Source organism: Chiloscyllium plagiosum, chromosome 2 (assembly GCF_004010195.1).
Source record: "Chiloscyllium plagiosum isolate BGI_BamShark_2017 chromosome 2, ASM401019v2, whole genome shotgun sequence".
Lineage (NCBI taxonomy): Eukaryota > Metazoa > Chordata > Chondrichthyes > Orectolobiformes > Hemiscylliidae > Chiloscyllium > Chiloscyllium plagiosum.
In genome coordinates, this window is record NC_057711.1 from 1,015,203 (window position 1) to 1,033,934 (window position 18,732).

General features: G+C 49.4%; 1 protein-coding gene across 1 annotated transcript in view; it reads right to left on the reverse strand.

Moving 5' to 3' along the window:
* Positions 1-18,732, reverse strand: part of lmbrd2b (LMBR1 domain containing 2b) — a 75,877-nt gene that overhangs the window by 48,368 nt on the left and 8,777 nt on the right. Inside the window, exons 3-10 of the mRNA XM_043702925.1 lie at positions 13,679-13,920; positions 11,216-11,319; positions 10,879-10,992; positions 9,707-9,874; positions 3,571-3,781; positions 2,994-3,068; positions 496-609; positions 19-202 (exon numbers count right to left, since the gene is read on the reverse strand). Of these exons, the coding sequence (XP_043558860.1) occupies positions 19-202; positions 496-609; positions 2,994-3,068; positions 3,571-3,781; positions 9,707-9,874; positions 10,879-10,992; positions 11,216-11,319; positions 13,679-13,852 (1,144 nt within the window). The 5' untranslated portion in view covers positions 13,853-13,920. The remainder of the gene's footprint in view (positions 1-18; positions 203-495; positions 610-2,993; positions 3,069-3,570; positions 3,782-9,706; positions 9,875-10,878; positions 10,993-11,215; positions 11,320-13,678; positions 13,921-18,732) is intronic.

Below are 18,732 nucleotides of genomic sequence, written 5' to 3' on the forward strand. Positions count from 1 at the left end.
CTCTGATGGGTTACTCACCTACACTAGGGGTATATAGGTAACGGCTGATCCAGCTCCTGGGCTCCTGGCTCTGGAAACCACGAACAAACTGGTGGGTGCTGCTGGTTTCATTCTTGGCTACATCCTCCAGGTGAAAGGCTTCTTCCAACAACATCTTCCACTGGACTCGCGTTCGCTGCTGCCTCTGAACCACGTAGATCACCTGGACAAAAAAGGAACAGGTGCCAGGACCAAACAAGGCACAATAGTTCATACCCTCAATCATAGAGATGGAACTCAACACAACAGCTCAACCCTGAGAATCCCACTCTGTTCCAGCAATCTCTCAAACTTGAAAAACTGCACAGTGACCAGCAAATAGCACACCCCAGGGATCAGGTGAACAGTGTCCGGAACACTCAGCACCAACGCTGCATCCCCACCTTGATTCAATCTCCGTCCTGACCCTTAACCCAGTACCCTGACATTATCCCACTGCCCCTGGCTGAGGCTCACTTGTTTATGGAGTCTGACCAGACTCTTCTCACTTGGGAGGCTGTTGCTGTTCTGGTCAAAGTCTTCATAGTCATCCATGTTCCTGCCCATTCTCTCCTGGTACTCAGTGGGACACTGAAACACAACAGAGTAGTCAGTTGCACTCTACAAACACCCCCAACCATCCCCCCACAAAAAAAACTTCTCTAGACTCTTCTTGGCACCCCTCCCCCAGCATCCTCCAGGAAAGCAGCTCTTCAGCATTGGTCAGTGTCATACATGGGTCTGATTGGTTAGAGCCATCAGGATTACTGCAGGATTCATCAGCCTGATGACAGGTCTCTGATGTGCACCTGGCAGGTGAACAGAGTGAGTTTATGACAGAGGGACAGCAAAGACAATCTTAGGAAGCAAAAAGAACACCTGACTGAATCCTGGGAACTGGTGCCATTGAACTGTGTTTGCCCAGTGCTTCCCTTTCCCACCATGCACAACACCTACGTTTGTTGTCCATGCAAGGATTTAATAAGGGGGCTACAATTTCAACTAGTAGAGTTAAATGTTTTGTTTGGTCTGTGGTTAGAATCGACTAAGTTGTAACAAATAGTAGCTCAAGTACAGAAGTTGCAGTGCTTTCTGTTAACCTGAGTCCATGAGCCAAGAAAATTGGGATCGCTGAGCAATTTGGTTACATCACTAATCTTTGGTGCTGCCCCAGGAGTTGTGAGAATCAAGTATCAGTGTCCCAGATGGGAAGATGTAGACCAGGCAGAAGGGAATGAGGAGGTGGATTTTACCTGAATTTCCAAATATCCAAACAAAGGGTTAGTAAACAACATTAAAGTTTACAAAACTAGGATTAATATATTGGCATATAAAGAAGTTTGGGAAATGAACTAGAAGCAGAGAGTAGGCATTTTTGCCATTGCTTTTCCCCTGTCCTTCCCATTAGGTTCCTCTCCCAGTCGATCCTACCCCGCTCCTTCCTCATGCCTCTGCAGTTGCCTTTATCCAGCTGTAATACCATTACCTCTGATTCTATCTTCTCCCTCTCAAATAGCACAGTAAATTCAATCATATTATCATCACTGCCTAAGGATTCTTCACCTTATGAAGTCCGTGTCACTGCACAATACTAAATCCAGAATTACCTGTTCCCTCGTGGGCTCCAACACAAGCTGCTCTAAAAAGCCATCTTATGAACTTTCCACAAATCCCTTTCCTTGCAATCGCCTTCCAACCTGATTTTCTCAGTCTGCCTGCATACTGAAATCCCCCATGACTGTAACTTTGCCTTTCCTATACATCTTTTCTATCTCCTGGTGTATCTTGTGCCCAACTCCTGACTGTTTGGAGGTCTGTACATAACTCCACCTATGGTTTTTCACCTTTGTGGTTCCGCAATCCTACCCACACAGCTTCTACACTGTCTGACCATACTTTGTTTAGATTAGATTACTTATGGAAACAGGCCCTTCGGCCCAACAAGTCCACACTGACCCTCCGAAGAGCAACCCACCCAGACCCATTCCCCTACATTTACCCCTTCACCTAACACTATGAGCAATTTAGCATGGCCAATTCACCTGACCTGCACATCTTTGGACTGTGGGAGGAAACCGGAGCACCCGGAGGAAACCCACGCAGACACGGGGAGAATGTGCAAACTCCACACAGACAGTCGCCTGAGACGGGAATTGAACCCGGGTCTCTGGCGCTGTGAGGCAGCAGTGCTAACCACTATTGATTTAACTTCATTTCTTTTCTTACTAATAAAGGCAACCCCACCCCCCTGCCCATCTTTTTGATAGGATGGATATCCTTGAATACGCAGCTCCCAATCCGAATCCCCCATCAGCCATGTCTCCGTGATGCCCACTGCGTCTGTCAATTTCGATCTGCGCCACAAACTCATTTATCTTATTCCTTATACCGTGTGCATTCAGATATAATACCTTCAGTCCTGTATTAACTGCCTCTTTTCTCTTTGTCATTCCTTTGTAGAGTGTGCTTGAAGTTTGGTTGCTAACCCTTTCCATACACTGTCCTATTTGTGAGTGGGCTGGAGATTTTACTAACCTCTGAGTTCTGCACTCCTACCTCCTCCTCCAATTCAGGTTTCCTAATTTCTCCTGTAAGTGAACCCTGTACAGAAATGTCTTCACTCGAGGGCTCTGAATCTTTGGGGTTGTTTGCCCAGAGGCTGGTGGAGTCCCCACTGTTGAACATATAGAATGCAAGACTGGTTTTGGTCTCAGTGAATTGAGGGATGTATGAAGTAGGCAGGAGACCCAGGAGCATGTTAAATGCTCCCCAGCCCTTGTTGTCACATTCCCATTGTCATGGCCTCTGCTTTCCCGAAGCATCTCCCCTTGACTCTCCTCTCCTTTCCCCTCCCCTCCCCTTGCCCAAGCCTCCCTCAGCTATCCCTTGTTTCCATTTATTCTCCTGTCCTCAGCTTTATCCCCAGCTCCTGACAGTCTCACTGTCGTTCCCTCCACTCGCATCCCTTTTTTTACCTTTCGGAGGATGGTGTCGATGTACTTTCTGAAGGGATGGTTATATTTCACTGTTTCGTTAAGCTTCCTGACCTCCTGGAAAAACACATTCATGTGATGAAGGAATAAATCATTTTGACAATAAGCAGTGGAATGCTACAGCACCTGGACAGAGAATCATTCCAGGATGAAGTCAGTTCAACATTTATACTTTCACATGTCCCTGCCTGTCCTCCTCCATTTCACCAGCAAACCTCGGAAGGTCAGACTCAACAACTGGAGGTGGTTGGAAACAGCTTGACAGTAGCACCGAGCCCTGCTGCTCCCTGCTAATGACATCCATCCCACATTATCCCCAATACACAGCGTTTATGAATTTTGTAGATAATCACAAGGCTAAACCCTTACAAAGCTACAGACCGGAATGTTTGAAATTGGGACAAGCAGCACAGTACATGACAGATTCCAGAGCCTCTTTCAGTCTGACAATGACACCCCGATCAAACTCCCCTCCCCATACACCCCACCTCCTCTTCACGCTCCAGCCCAAACTCCCACCATGACACCCTAGCCTCGCTCTCCCTACACCCTGACCCACCTCCATCACATCCTCGAGGGTCTCATCAGCATCTGCTTTCTCAGTCATCAACTTCGCCACTTTGAACTGGGTCTTGGTGAGGAGGTAACCACGTCGGGCTGCATTCCAATAGGAGCGCGGGATTTCCACCAGGCCATACCCCAGCAGCAGCACCAGTAGAAACAGCCCCCATGTGTTAGCAGCAGTGATGCCAATGGTTTGGAGCTTGTCCCTGGGAGTAGGGAGAGATATTAATCAGATTCAAATGAGTCAGCTCCAAACTGACAGAGAAGCAAAGCAAAGCCATCATTAGCTGCTGTTTCCTCCACACCAGACACCAGAGTCTAGCACTGCCGTCTCATAGCACCAGGGATCCAGGTTCAATTCCACCCTCAGGTGACTGTTTGTGTGGAGTCTGCACGCAGTTTCTTCAGGGTAATTCGCTTTCTTTCCACAGCCCAAAAATGTGCAGGCAAGGTTGATTCGCTGTGTCATATACAGGGAAGTGAGTCTGGGAGGGGATGCTCTTTGGAGGGTTGGTGTGGACTCGATGGGCTGAATGGCCTGCTTCCACACTCTATGGATTCTGTGATGTTATGAAGTCATCCACGCTGACCAGACATCCCAATCTGATCTCTGCTCCCATTTACCAGCACTTGGCCCATGTCCCTCTAAACCCTTCCTATTCATATACCCATCCAGATGCCTTTTAAATGCTGTAATTGTATCAGCCTCCACCACTTCCTCTCGCAGCTCGTTCCATAACCATATCACACTCAGCCTGAAAAGGTTGCCCCTCAGGTACTTTTTAAATCTTTCCCCTCTTATCTTAAACCTACGGATTCGCCAACCCTGGGAAAAAGACCTTGTCTATTTACCCTATCCATGCCCCGCGTGATTTTATAAACCTCTAAAGTCACCTTTCAGCCTCTGACACTCAAGGGAAAAAAAAAGCCAGTCTATTCAAACCTTCCAGCCCAAGCAGCATCCTCATAAATCTTTTCTGCACATCAAGTTTAACACCACCCTTCCTATAGCAGGGAGGCCAGAACTGAACACAGTACCCAAGAAGTGGCCTCACCAATGTCCTGTACATCCACGACATGACCTTCCCACACCCCACACAGTGCACTGACCAATGAAGGCAGGTGTGCCAAACGCCTTCTTCACCACCGTCTACCTGGAACTCCACTTTCAAGGAACACATTCCTCTGCTCTCCCCTGTCAACCTTCCACAGGGCCCATTCCCTCTGGGACACCCTGGACCATTCCTCCTCCATTCAACACCTCCCCACAATCCCTACTACACCTTCCCCTACAACTGCAGAAGCTGTCAAACTTGCACATTTACTTTCTCCTTCATCACCATCCAAGGCCCTAAACACACCTTCCAGGTGAAGCAGCAATTTACCTGAACTTCACACAGTCCTGTCTACAGTATTCACTGCTCACAATGTGGTCTCCTCTACTGGAGAAATGAAGCATAGACTGGGAGAACACTTTGCAGAGCACCTACATTCTGCCCGTAAGAATAACCCAGAGCCTCCAGTTCAACACACCGCTCTGTGTTCCCTGGCCAACGTCTCTGTCTCAGGCTTGCTGCAGTGCTCCAGCAAAGCCCAACGCAAGAACCGCACCTCATTTTCCACTTGGGACCCTAAAGCCTTTAGGACAAAATATTCTGTTCAATCATTTTGGAACCTGAGCACATTCTCCCATGTCCTTACCTCAACCTCCACACACCAGGTCGTGCTATCACATGGGCCGCAACCATAACCCTCCTGATGAAGGGCTTATGCTCGAAACATTGATTCTCCCGCTCCTCGGATGCTGTGCTTTTCCAATGCCACACTTTCCGACAATACATTGTCAGCCACTAATGGTCCCAATTAGCAGCTATTCATTTTCCTGGGCTGACGTTTAACCAAGTCAGTAGTCACCTGACACTCAGGTTTATGTGAAATCACAAGCTTTCAGAGCGCTGCTCCTTCACTTCACATGATGGAGCTCTGCAAGCTCATAATCTCAAATAAACCTGATGGACTATAACTTGGTGTCGTGTGACTTGTGACATTGTCCACCCCAATCACAGACCAGCACCTCCACATCATGATCTGTAACCATTTCTTTTTTCTTCCCAACTGCGTCCCTCTCTCTATGTGCTCCTTCACCACCTATTGTTTACTCCTCCCCTACACCAACCTTTTCCCATCTACAATCAGTTCTGAAGAAGGGTCACTGCACCCAAAACAGTAACTCTGTTTTCTCTCCACAGATGCTGCCAGACCAGAGTTTCTCCAGCATTCTCTGTGCTTATTTCAGATTTTCTGAATCTGCAGGATTATGCCTTTAGACAGGATCCAGTGGCCTGCATTTCAAGGTTATAAAAGAAGTGGCTGCAGAGATAGTGGAGGCATGGATCAAACTATCCCGAAACTACCTGGATTCCAGGAGGGTCCCAGTGAATTGGAAAACCAGAACTGTGATGCCCCTATTGAGGGAGGGTGGGAGATAGCCTATCGTATTCTGCTCTAACATTTGTCATTCCCGATGAAGGGCTTATGCCTGAAACGTCGATTCTCCTGCTCCTCGGATGCTGCCTGACCTGCTGTGCTTTTCCAGCAGCACACTCTCGACTCTGACCTCCAGCATCTGCAGTGCTCACTTTCTCCTGACTGGGGAAGTGTAAAAGTACATTGTTAAGGCAGAAATAGCAGGACATTTAGAAAAGCTTAGCAGAACCAAATAGATTCAATATGGTTTTGCAAACAGGAAACAGCATTTGAAAGTACTTAGGGAAAAGATAGATTTTGAAATACCCCGAGTTGAGGGAACTGGCACTAAACAGGAGTTGAGGCCAAGGGTAGAATAAGAAGCCACAGGCTAAGTGGCCAATGCCTGCTCCTGTTCTTTATGTACGAGACTCTAACACTCCCAATAACAAGTGTTCAGCTAACTGGCTTCAACTTACTGAGTTTTTTTCCTCTCGCCATTTTTATATGAAGGTGTTACATAATACAAAAAAAAATTGTTGGAAAAGCTCAGCACATCTGGCAGCATCTGTGCAGAGAAATCGGAGTTAATGTTTTGGGTTGAGGGAGCCTTCCTGAGAACTCTGGTGTTACACTAATAGTCAGTGTTCCGGAATTCTTTGAACTACTGAGAGGGACCTTGTCATTTGTGAGGACAGCATGAAACAGACTGATACGCTCGAACAGTTTGATGTTAAAGGAAGAGGATGTGCTGGAAATTTTGAAAAAGATGAGGATAGATAAATCCCCTGGGTCAGACAGGATATACCCAAGATTACTACAGGAAGCGAGGGAAGAGATTGCTGCACATTTGGTGATGATTTTTGCGTCCTCACTGTCCACTGGAGTGGTTCCAGATGATTGGACAGTGACAAATGTAATTTCCCTCGTTCAAGGTAACAGGGATAACCCTGGGAATTACAGACCAGTCAGTCATACATTGGTGGTGGGCAAATTATTGGAGAGGATACTGATGGACAGAATTTATGTTTATTTAGAAAAACGTAGCTTGATCAGAGATCATCAGCATGGCTTTGAGAGGGGGCAGGTCAGGCCTCATTGAATCCTTTGCGAATGTGACAAAACACATTGAAGAAGATAGAGCAGTGGCTGTGGTGTACATGGATTTTAGTGAGGCGTTTGATAAGGTTCCCCATGATAGACTCATTCAGAAAGTAAGGAGGCATGGGATAGAGAAGATTGGCTGTCTGGATACAGAATCGGCTGGCCCCTAGAAGACAGAGGACGGTAGTAAATGGAAAGTATTCAGCCTGGAGCTCAGAGACCAGTGGTGTTCCACAGGGATCAGTTCTGGGACCTCTGCTCTTTGTGACTTTTGTATATTGGATGAGCAAGTAGAAGGGTGGATAAGTTTGCCGATGACACGAAGATTGGAGGAGCTGTGGATAGTGTGGAGGGCTGTTGTAGGTTGCAATGGGACATTGACAGGATGCAGAATGGGCTGAGAAGTGGCAGATGGAGTTCAACCTGGAAAAGTGTGAAGTGATTCATTTTGGAAGGTCGAATTTGAATGCAGAATACAGGGCTAAAGGTTTCTTGGCAGTGTGGAGAAACAGAGGGATCTTGGAGTCCACGTCCATAGATCCCTCAAAGCTGCCACCCAGGTTGATAGGGCCGTTAAAATGGCATATGGTGTGTTGTTTTTCATTAGCAGGGCAATAGAATTGCCACGAGGTTCTGCTGCATCTCTATAGAGCCCTGGTTAGACCTCACTTGTGTTCAGTTCTGGTCACCTTATTAAAGGAAGGATGTGGAAGCTTGAGAGAGGGAGTGCAAAGGAGATTTACCAGGATGCTGCCTGGACTGGAGGGTGTGTCTTATGAAGAAAGGTTGAGGGAATGAGGGCTTTTATCATTGGAACAAAGAAGGATGAGAGGTGACTTGATAGAAAGGTACAAGATGATGAGAGGCATGTGACATCTCAGTGGAACGAACAGTTAATGGAGAACTGCAGACCACGGTCTACAGGAATGCAACAAACTGAGAACAGATACTAACTACAGAAATGATCATCCCAACACCCAGAAACAGAGCTGCATCAGGACTTTGTTGCAACGAGCCACAACATAACGCTGCAGCACCCCAGAACTGCATGCTGCAGAAGAAAAATACCTATACAGCATATCCAAGAAGAATGGGTACCCAATAAACACATTCCACTGATTCCTGAACAACAAACCCAAACAAGCAGACACAACACACCAGAAACTCCAGCCACACTGCCATACAAAGACATCTCGGAGATGATTACCAGACTACTCCAACCCCTTGGTGTCATGGTAGCCCACAAACTTACCAACAGACTGAAACAGCTCCTGATGAACCTAAAGGACCCTGTACCAATAACCAACAAAACGAACGTCATTTGCAAGGACTGTAACAAACACTGCATCGGACAGACAGGCAGGAAATGAGCCACCAGGATACATGAACACCATGTAGCCACTGAACAACATGAGCCACTCTCACTAGTATCCTCACACACAAATGAGGACACCACTTTGACCTGGGACAGGCTAAACAGAGACACGCACAGGAATTCCGAGAAGCCTTTCAAACCGGAACTCCATCAATAAACACATTGATTTGGATCCCATTCACCACCCTTTGAGAAAAAGAACCAGAAACAATATCACCCACCTTCAGAGACCAAGACACACAAATAGAAAGCGGGACAGAACACCAGTGCTTTACCAGAGGCTCACTGATGATGTTACCTAGTATGGTGACGAAACGTCTGAGAACAAACCTGCCAGCTCAGCGAGCAAACTTATAACCTGAACATTCCTTGGTTGTCTGGATTAATACCACTAGGCTATAGCTTCTTTCTTTCTTTAAAGAAATGCTTGCTTCTATTTTGATATTACTTGTAAATTTACTCTCAAAGTTTATTTTATTGATCTTTATTATTTTACTGTCACATATTGTCATATTTAAAGCTTTCACAATCCTCTGGCTTATACTAAATCTTTGTCACAGTCTATATTCTTCTTTCATTTTATTACTATCCTTTTAGTTGGGTGATCCCCTTCAGAGAATCCTTTTCTCTCGGTGGGGTAAATCTTTGCCACGAGTCACGAATTATATTCTTTGATGCCTGCCATTGCTACTCAAACCCTTTCACAGTTTCAAACTCCCTCCTCTGCCACACTATGGTTTCAAACCCACCCCCACATCTGCCATACTATGGATTCTGAAACCCACTGAAGCCTTTCACCAAATGCATTGGCATCTTCAACATACTCAGACTCCTGGAAATATATTGCAGTTCCTTCCTGGGTCAGAATCCTGGAATTCCCTCCTAGAGCATTGTCGGTCTGCCTACAGCTACATGGACTGCAGCGGTTCAAGAAGGCAGCTCACCCCCACCTTCTCAAGGGGTAATTAGGGATGGGCAATAATACTGGCTCAGCCAGTGACACACAAATTTATGAATAAGTTTATAAAAAGCCCTTCTCCATCCTCCATTTACCCACCCTGTAATCTCTGGTCAGGCCAGAACTTAACACTCCTTCCCCTTCAGCTCCCCCCTCTCAAGTACTCTCTCCCTCGCTACGTGCCTAAAACCTTGTTCCAACCCCACTCTGAAGGCGAGGGTAACTCACCAGTCGAGCCTCAGCCCAGGATGGACAGCCACGTAGATGAGGAGAGCTCCGAAAATCAGCAGGTAAGTGCCGTAGTAGATGGCATTTTCAAACAGTGCAGTCTTAATCTTTCCCGCAATGGAGAAGTCACCTGAACGAGCATAGGACTGCATAAAAGGCAGTAAGATCCTGTAACAGAACCAGATAGTCAAACAACTCGGGAAAATACTGCACAGGAAAATACAGTTACATGCCAGCTTGATGCTGGCTTACAAATATTTCTGCCAAGGCCAACATTTGCTTCCCACCCCTAACTGGTCTGGAGAGGCCTGTAGTGAGATGCCAACCTCTCCTGGGACAGCCCACATGGTCAGACACAGTAAAGGGAGGAGGAGCGAAAGGATATGAACACATTGACGATGTGTGACCTAGTCTGTTCAATGGCTGTTGCCAGCAATGAACAGTGACCTCACGATTAAACCTGCACTCCAAAGCTTTCAGCTCTTCTAGCTAAGCTCCTCCAGGACAAAGCAGCTCACTTGATCAGCATCACATCCACAAACATCCCCTCCCTCCACCACCGACGCTCAGTAGCAGCAGTGTGTACCATCTACAAGATGCATTGTAGAAATTTACCAAAAACCCTCAGACATAACATTCCAAACCCACAACCACTTCCATCTAGAAGGACAAGGGCAGCAGATACATGGGAACACCACCTCCTGCAAGTTCCCCCCCAAACCCCTCACCATCCTGACTTGGAAATATATTGTTGTTCCTCCACTGTCAATGGGTCAAAATCCTGGAATTCCCTCCCTAACAGGATTGTGGGTCTACCTAAAGCACACGTCAACAGGGACATTTGTTGCAATCACTTGTTCAGACATGTTACATCTACCTTGATCAGACGGGACTCAAACCGGGACACCTGTCCAGAGACAGTGCCAGTTTATCCAGGGTTAAGTTGCTGACTGAGGTTAATTGATTAAATAGTTGTGTAAATATAAGTGAGCCACAGGTAACGCTGTGAATGATGAGGGTTTTATAACTATTCAGTCAATAAACTATCACAAGGAGCTCTACTTCACCAACATTCTGACCACAGGAGCTCAGGAACAGACCACAACATCTCCAAGGCAACTAGGGATGGGAGATAAATGATGGACTCAATGCAGACTTCCCAAGTCATTTACCAGGTCAAAAACTGTGATGTCCAGTAGACAACTCTCCAGAAAACAGGCAGAATTCCATCCGGGATGTAACTCCAAGGCTTGAAACATTGCTGCAGCACTGGGATATCGGGCACACTGGGAAGAAGAGAATGAGAACCTCAGGTGTGAAGGTCAGTAATGACAGCACTGGCCAGAGAGGTGGGTAATGCACACGATGGGAGAGCGGACAGCACCTGGGACAGGCATCCATGGTGGGTTGAGCAGAGTGGTAATGGGGCAGAGGAAAGGAGGGGAAGGGTCAGTGGCAGGGGAGAGAGGGTGAATTAATTTTGGGTGTGATAGCTACAGGATATCTCACCTGTGGGAGGAGTTGGTCTTGTTGGCTGTGAATACCTTGCTGGAGTTTGGGGCACTGCTGGGTGATATCCTGAAGCTATCGACTTCACACTGTCTGTAAATGGTCTGAAACCGAAAGTATCAAGTAAACTTCACTCAATCGAAATACTCCCAAAACAGACAGGAAAGAAAAACAGGTCAAGTATACCATTCAGCCCATCAGGTCTGGCCCATATGACAGAGTTATAGAGCTCAACAGCACAGAAAAAGAACCTTCCAACCATCAAGTCTGCTCTAATCTAAAGCCTAATTATTCATTTCCAGTTCTTGGCTGTGGCCTGGTGTGCCTTGACATTGCACGTTTTCAGTGAAACCTTTCTTCGATGTGGTGAGGGTTGCTATCTCTCCGACCCTCACAGGCAGAGAGGCCCAGAGTCCCAGCACCCTCCGGACAAAAACACTTTGTCTCTGCTCTTCTAAACCTCCTAGAACTTATTTTAAAAGGAGGCAGAGGGTGACGGAGGGTTGCCTTTCAGATTGGAGGCCTGTGACCAGTGGTGTGCCACAAGGATTGGTGATGGGTCCACTGATTTTTGTCATTTACATAAAACGATTTGAATTCAAGTATAGGAGGCATGGTTAGTAAGTTTGCAGCTGACACCAAAACAGGTGGTGAAGAAGATTATCTCAGAGTACTGCAGGATCTTGATTAGATGGAATTTAATTTAGATAAATGTGAGATGCTGCATTTTGGAAAGGCAAATTAGGGAAGTACTTATACACTTAATGGTAAGATCCTGGGGAATGTTGCTGAACCAAAAGAAGTAGGGGTGCAGATACATAGTTCCTTGAAAGTGGCATCACAGGTGGACAGGGTGGTAAGGAGGCATTGGGTAAATTTGCCTTCATTGGTCAGACCATTGAGCATTAAGCTGGAATGCCATGTTGTACTGTAGGTCATTGGTGAGGCCACATTTAGAATACTGCATACAATTCTGGTCACTCTTCTAGAGAAAAGATGTTGTTGTTAAACTTGAGAGGGTACAGAAAACCTTTACAAGGACAATGCTGGGACTGGAGGGTTTGAGATATAGGGAGAGGTTGAATGGACTGGGGCTGTTTTCCCTGGAGCGTCAGAGGTGAGGGGTGATGTTATAGAGAATTATAAAATCATGAGGAGCATAGACAGGGTGAATAGCTAAGATCTTTTTCCCAGGGTAAAGGAGTCCAAAACTCGGGTGTATAGATTTAAGGTGAGAGGGGAAAGGTATAGAAAAGGACCGGAGGGACAATTTTTTTCACGCAGAAGGTAGTGAGTATATGAAACGAGCTGTCAGAGGAAATGGTGGAGGCTGGTACAATGACAACATTTAAAAGGCATCTGAATGGGTACACGAATGGGGAAGGTTTAGAGGGATAGGGACCAAGTGCTGGAAAATGGGGCTAGGTCAGATGGGATATCTAGTCAGCATGAACTATTTGAACCAAAGGGTCTGTTTCCATGCTGTATGACTCCATAAATGTATGCCCTGACCTTATCTATACCCCTCAATTTTATATATCTTGAACTCCAGTCTCCTCTGCTCCAAAGAAAACAATTCCAGTGTGTCCAATCTCTCTTCATCTTTGAAACTCCAGTCCAGACAAGAATCCTGATCAGTCTCCTCTGCACCCTCCCCAGTGTATCACATCCCATCTGTAAATGTGCATTCCAGCACTGTGTGCGATACTCTAGCTGTGACCTCGCCAACATTTTATTCGGTTCCAGCAAAACCTCATTGCTTTTAAACTCTGTGCCTCGATGAATAAAGTCAAGTATCCCAAATGCTATCCTAACCACTTTATCCACCATAAAATTCTAACTGGACAAGACAGAGTAAACGCTGGAAAAATTTTCGTGATCACAGGAGAGTCCAGAAACTATGCCAAAGTCGAATGATATGGGGTCAGCCATTTAGGACAGGGGGACAATGTCTTCATCTAGAGAGTGGGGAGCTGGTGAAATTCTCTGCCACAGGACGTGGCACAATGCAATGTTTTCATGCAAGAATTGGATATAGCTCTTAGAACTAAAGGGATCAAAAGATACAGGAGAAAGAAGAAATGGGGGTACTGACATAGATGACCAGTCTTAACTGTTAATTTTATCCTAGATAATGATCAAGGCTAAACAGGCTGCCTTTGTTTGAGCAAGAATTTGCAGCTCCCCAGCTCAGATATCAGCCCTGTATCTCTGCAATTTCCACTAATCTTCCCTCAGCATCCTTGAATGTATCTGATCTGGTCTTAGCGACTTAACATCTTCAAGTACTAACTGCCTATGCAATAGATTTGTGCAGACTGCACATGTGGGCAAATCACTAACATGTCGCTGGTCTTCCTGCAGTTGCCAGGTGTTTTGGCCATGATACAACAAAAGATAAACACAACATTAGTCAATACACAATAGCCACAGTGCAGTGAACAGAGTACAGTGTACTGTTACCATGGTGACATCCAGAGGCAGGATGATGACAATGAGGAAGCAGAGATACCAGGCTAACACTGTGGCCACAATCACCAACTTGTGCTGCTTCCTGAAGTCAGCATATCGATACAGAACCAGCAGAGCCAGGAAGAACACCACCACAACATCGATTCCCAACGCTGCCCCACTCATGGTCAGTCTGAGAGAAACAGAATTGAGGATTTGGGAGTCTCTGCTACCAGAGGGACCACTGAATAACCCTGTGTGGGGAGAGGAAAAAGAACTAAATGTCAAAGCAGATGATAAGGTTCTGGGTAAAGGGATAGGAGGAGAGGGATCAGGGAGAGAGAGGGATCAGGGAGAGAGAGGGATCAGGGAGAGAGAGGGATCAGGGAGAGAGAGGGATCAGGGAGAGAGAGGGATCAGGGAGAGAGAGGGATCAGGGAGAGAGAGGGATCAGGGAGAGAGAGGGATCAGGGAGAGAGAGGGATCAGGGAGAGAGAGGGATCAGGGAGAGAGAGGGATCAGGGAGAGAGAGGGATCAGGGAGAGAGAGGGATCAGGGAGAGAGAGGGATCAGGGAGAGAGAGGGATCAGGGAGAGAGAGGGATCAGGGAGAGAGAGGGATCAGGGAGAGAGAGGGATCAGGGAGAGAGAGGGATCAGGGAGAGAGAGGGATCAGGGAGAGAGAGGGATCAGGGAGAGAGAGGGATCAGGGAGAGAGAGGGATCAGGGAGAGAGAGGGATCAGGGAGAGAGAGGGATCAGGGAGAGAGAGGGATCAGGGAGAGAGAGGGATCAGGGAGAGAGAGGGATCAGGGAGAGAGAGGGATCAGGGAGAGAGAGGGATCAGGGAGAGAGAGGGATCAGGGAGAGAGAGGGATCAGGGAGAGAGAGGGATCAGGGAGAGAGAGGGATCAGGGAGAGAGAGGGATCAGGGAGAGAGAGGGATCAGGGAGAGAGAGGGATCAGGGAGAGAGAGGGATCAGGGAGAGAGAGGGATCAGGGAGAGAGAGGGATCAGGGAGAGAGAGGGATCAGGGAGAGAGAGGGATCAGGGAGAGAGAGGGATCAGGGAGAGAGAGGGATCAGGGAGAGAGAGGGATCAGGGAGAGAGAGGGATCAGGGAGAGAGAGGGATCAGGGAGAGAGAGGGATCAGGGAGAGAGAGGGATCAGGGAGAGAGAGGGATCAGGGAGAGAGAGGGATCAGGGAGAGAGAGGGATCAGGGAGAGAGAGGGATCAGGGAGAGAGAGGGATCAGGGAGAGAGAGGGATCAGGGAGAGAGAGGGATCAGGGAGAGAGAGGGATCAGGGAGAGAGAGGGATCAGGGAGAGAGAGGGATCAGGGAGAGAGAGGGATCAGGGAGAGAGAGGGATCAGGGAGAGAGAGGGATCAGGGAGAGAGAGGGATCAGGGAGAGAGAGGGATCAGGGAGAGAGAGGGATCAGGGAGAGAGAGGGATCAGGGAGAGAGAGGGATCAGGGAGAGAGAGGGATCAGGGAGAGAGAGGGATCAGGGAGAGAGAGGGATCAGGGAGAGAGAGGGATCAGGGAGAGAGAGGGATCAGGGAGAGAGAGGGATCAGGGAGAGAGAGGGATCAGGGAGAGAGAGGGATCAGGGAGAGAGAGGGATCAGGGAGAGAGAGGGATCAGGGAGAGAGAGGGATCAGGGAGAGAGAGGGATCAGGGAGAGAGAGGGATCAGGGAGAGAGAGGGATCAGGGAGAGAGAGGGATCAGGGAGAGAGAGGGATCAGGGAGAGAGAGGGATCAGGGAGAGAGAGGGATCAGGGAGAGAGAGGGATCAGGGAGAGAGAGGGATCAGGGAGAGAGAGGGATCAGGGAGAGAGAGGGATCAGGGAGAGAGAGGGATCAGGGAGAGAGAGGGATCAGGGAGAGAGAGGGATCAGGGAGAGAGAGGGATCAGGGAGAGAGAGGGATCAGGGAGAGAGAGGGATCAGGGAGAGAGAGGGATCAGGGAGAGAGAGGGATCAGGGAGAGAGAGGGATCAGGGAGAGAGAGGGATCAGGGAGAGAGAGGGATCAGGGAGAGAGAGGGATCAGGGAGAGAGAGGGATCAGGGAGAGAGAGGGATCAGGGAGAGAGAGGGATCAGGGAGAGAGAGGGATCAGGGAGAGAGAGGGATCAGGGAGAGAGAGGGATCAGGGAGAGAGAGGGATCAGGGAGAGAGAGGGATCAGGGAGAGAGAGGGATCAGGGAGAGAGAGGGATCAGGGAGAGAGAGGGATCAGGGAGAGAGAGGGATCAGGGAGAGAGAGGGATCAGGGAGAGAGAGGGATCAGGGAGAGAGAGGGATCAGGGAGAGAGAGGGATCAGGGAGAGAGAGGGATCAGGGAGAGAGAGGGATCAGGGAGAGAGAGGGATCAGGGAGAGAGAGGGATCAGGGAGAGAGAGGGATCAGGGAGAGAGAGGGATCAGGGAGAGAGAGGGATCAGGGAGAGAGAGGGATCAGGGAGAGAGAGGGATCAGGGAGAGAGAGGGATCAGGGAGAGAGAGGGATCAGGGAGAGAGAGGGATCAGGGAGAGAGAGGGATCAGGGAGAGAGAGGGATCAGGGAGAGAGAGGGATCAGGGAGAGAGAGGGATCAGGGAGAGAGAGGGATCAGGGAGAGAGAGGGATCAGGGAGAGAGAGGGATCAGGGAGAGAGAGGGATCAGGGAGAGAGAGGGATCAGGGAGAGAGAGGGATCAGGGAGAGAGAGGGATCAGGGAGAGAGAGGGATCAGGGAGAGAGAGGGATCAGGGAGAGAGAGGGATCAGGGAGAGAGAGGGATCAGGGAGAGAGAGGGATCAGGGAGAGAGAGGGATCAGGGAGAGAGAGGGATCAGGGAGAGAGAGGGATCAGGGAGAGAGAGGGATCAGGGAGAGAGAGGGATCAGGGAGAGAGAGGGATCAGGGAGAGAGAGGGATCAGGGAGAGAGAGGGATCAGGGAGAGAGAGGGATCAGGGAGAGAGAGGGATCAGGGAGAGAGAGGGATCAGGGAGAGAGAGGGATCAGGGAGAGAGAGGGATCAGGGAGAGAGAGGGATCAGGGAGAGAGAGGGATCAGGGAGAGAGAGGGATCAGGGAGAGAGAGGGATCAGGGAGAGAGAGGGATCAGGGAGAGAGAGGGATCAGGGAGAGAGAGGGATCAGGGAGAGAGAGGGATCAGGGAGAGAGAGGGATCAGGGAGAGAGAGGGATCAGGGAGAGAGAGGGATCAGGGAGAGAGAGGGATCAGGGAGAGAGAGGGATCAGGGAGAGAGAGGGATCAGGGAGAGAGAGGGATCAGGGAGAGAGAGGGATCAGGGAGAGAGAGGGATCAGGGAGAGAGAGGGATCAGGGAGAGAGAGGGATCAGGGAGAGAGAGGGATCAGGGAGAGAGAGGGATCAGGGAGAGAGAGGGATCAGGGAGAGAGAGGGATCAGGGAGAGAGAGGGATCAGGGAGAGAGAGGGATCAGGGAGAGAGAGGGATCAGGGAGAGAGAGGGATCAGGGAGAGAGAGGGATCAGGGAGAGAGAGGGATCAGGGAGAGAGAGGGATCAGGGAGAGAGAGGGATCAGGGAGAGAGAGGGATCAGGGAGAGAGAGGGATCAGGGAGAGAGAGGGATCAGGGAGAGAGAGGGATCAGGGAGAGAGAGGGATCAGGGAGAGAGAGGGATCAGGGAGAGAGAGGGATCAGGGAGAGAGAGGGATCAGGGAGAGAGAGGGATCAGGGAGAGAGAGGGATCAGGGAGAGAGAGGGATCAGGGAGAGAGAGGGATCAGGGAGAGAGAGGGATCAGGGAGAGAGAGGGATCAGGGAGAGAGAGGGATCAGGGAGAGAGAGGGATCAGGGAGAGAGAGGGATCAGGGAGAGAGAGGGATCAGGGAGAGAGAGGGATCAGGGAGAGAGAGGGATCAGGGAGAGAGAGGGATCAGGGAGAGAGAGGGATCAGGGAGAGAGAGGGATCAGGGAGAGAGAGGGATCAGGGAGAGAGAGGGATCAGGGAGAGAGAGGGATCAGGGAGAGAGAGGGATCAGGGAGAGAGAGGGATCAGGGAGAGAGAGGGATCAGGGAGAGAGAGGGATCAGGGAGAGAGAGGGATCAGGGAGAGAGAGGGATCAGGGAGAGAGAGGGATCAGGGAGAGAGAGGGATCAGGGAGAGAGAGGGATCAGGGAGAGAGAGGGATCAGGGAGAGAGAGGGATCAGGGAGAGAGAGGGATCAGGGAGAGAGAGGGATCAGGGAGAGAGAGGGATCAGGGAGAGAGAGGGATCAGGGAGAGAGAGGGATCAGGGAGAGAGAGGGATCAGGGAGAGAGAGGGATCAGGGAGAGAGAGGGATCAGGGAGAGAGAGGGATCAGGGAGAGAGAGGGATCAGGGAGAGAGAGGGATCAGGGAGAGAGAGGGATCAGGGAGAGAGAGGGATCAGGGAGAGAGAGGGATCAGGGAGAGAGAGGGATCAGGGAGAGAGAGGGATCAGGGAGAGAGAGGGATCAGGGAGAGAGAGGGATCAGGGAGAGAGAGGGATCAGGGAGAGAGAGGGATCAGGGAGAGAGAGGGATCAGGGAGAGAGAGGGATCAGGGAGAGAGAGGGATCAGGGAGAGAGAGGGATCAGGGAGAGAGAGGGATCAGGGAGAGAGAGGGATCAGGGAGAGAGAGGGATCAGGGAGAGAGAGGGATCAGGGAGAGAGAGGGATCAGGGAGAGAGAGGGATCAGGGAGAGAGAGGGATCAGGGAGAGAGAGGGATCAGGGAGAGAGAGGGATCAGGGAGAGAGAGGGATCAGGGAGAGAGAGGGATCAGGGAGAGAGAGGGATCAGGGAGAGAGAGGGATCAGGGAGAGAGAGGGATCAGGGAGAGAGAGGGATCAGGGAGAGAGAGGGATCAGGGAGAGAGAGGGATCAGGGAGAGAGAGGGATCAGGGAGAGAGAGGGATCAGGGAGAGAGAGGGATCAGGGAGAGAGAGGGATCAGGGAGAGAGAGGGATCAGGGAGAGAGAGGGATCAGGGAGAGAGAGGGATCAGGGAGAGAGAGGGATCAGGGAGAGAGAGGGATCAGGGAGAGAGAGGGATCAGGGAGAGAGAGGGATCAGGGAGA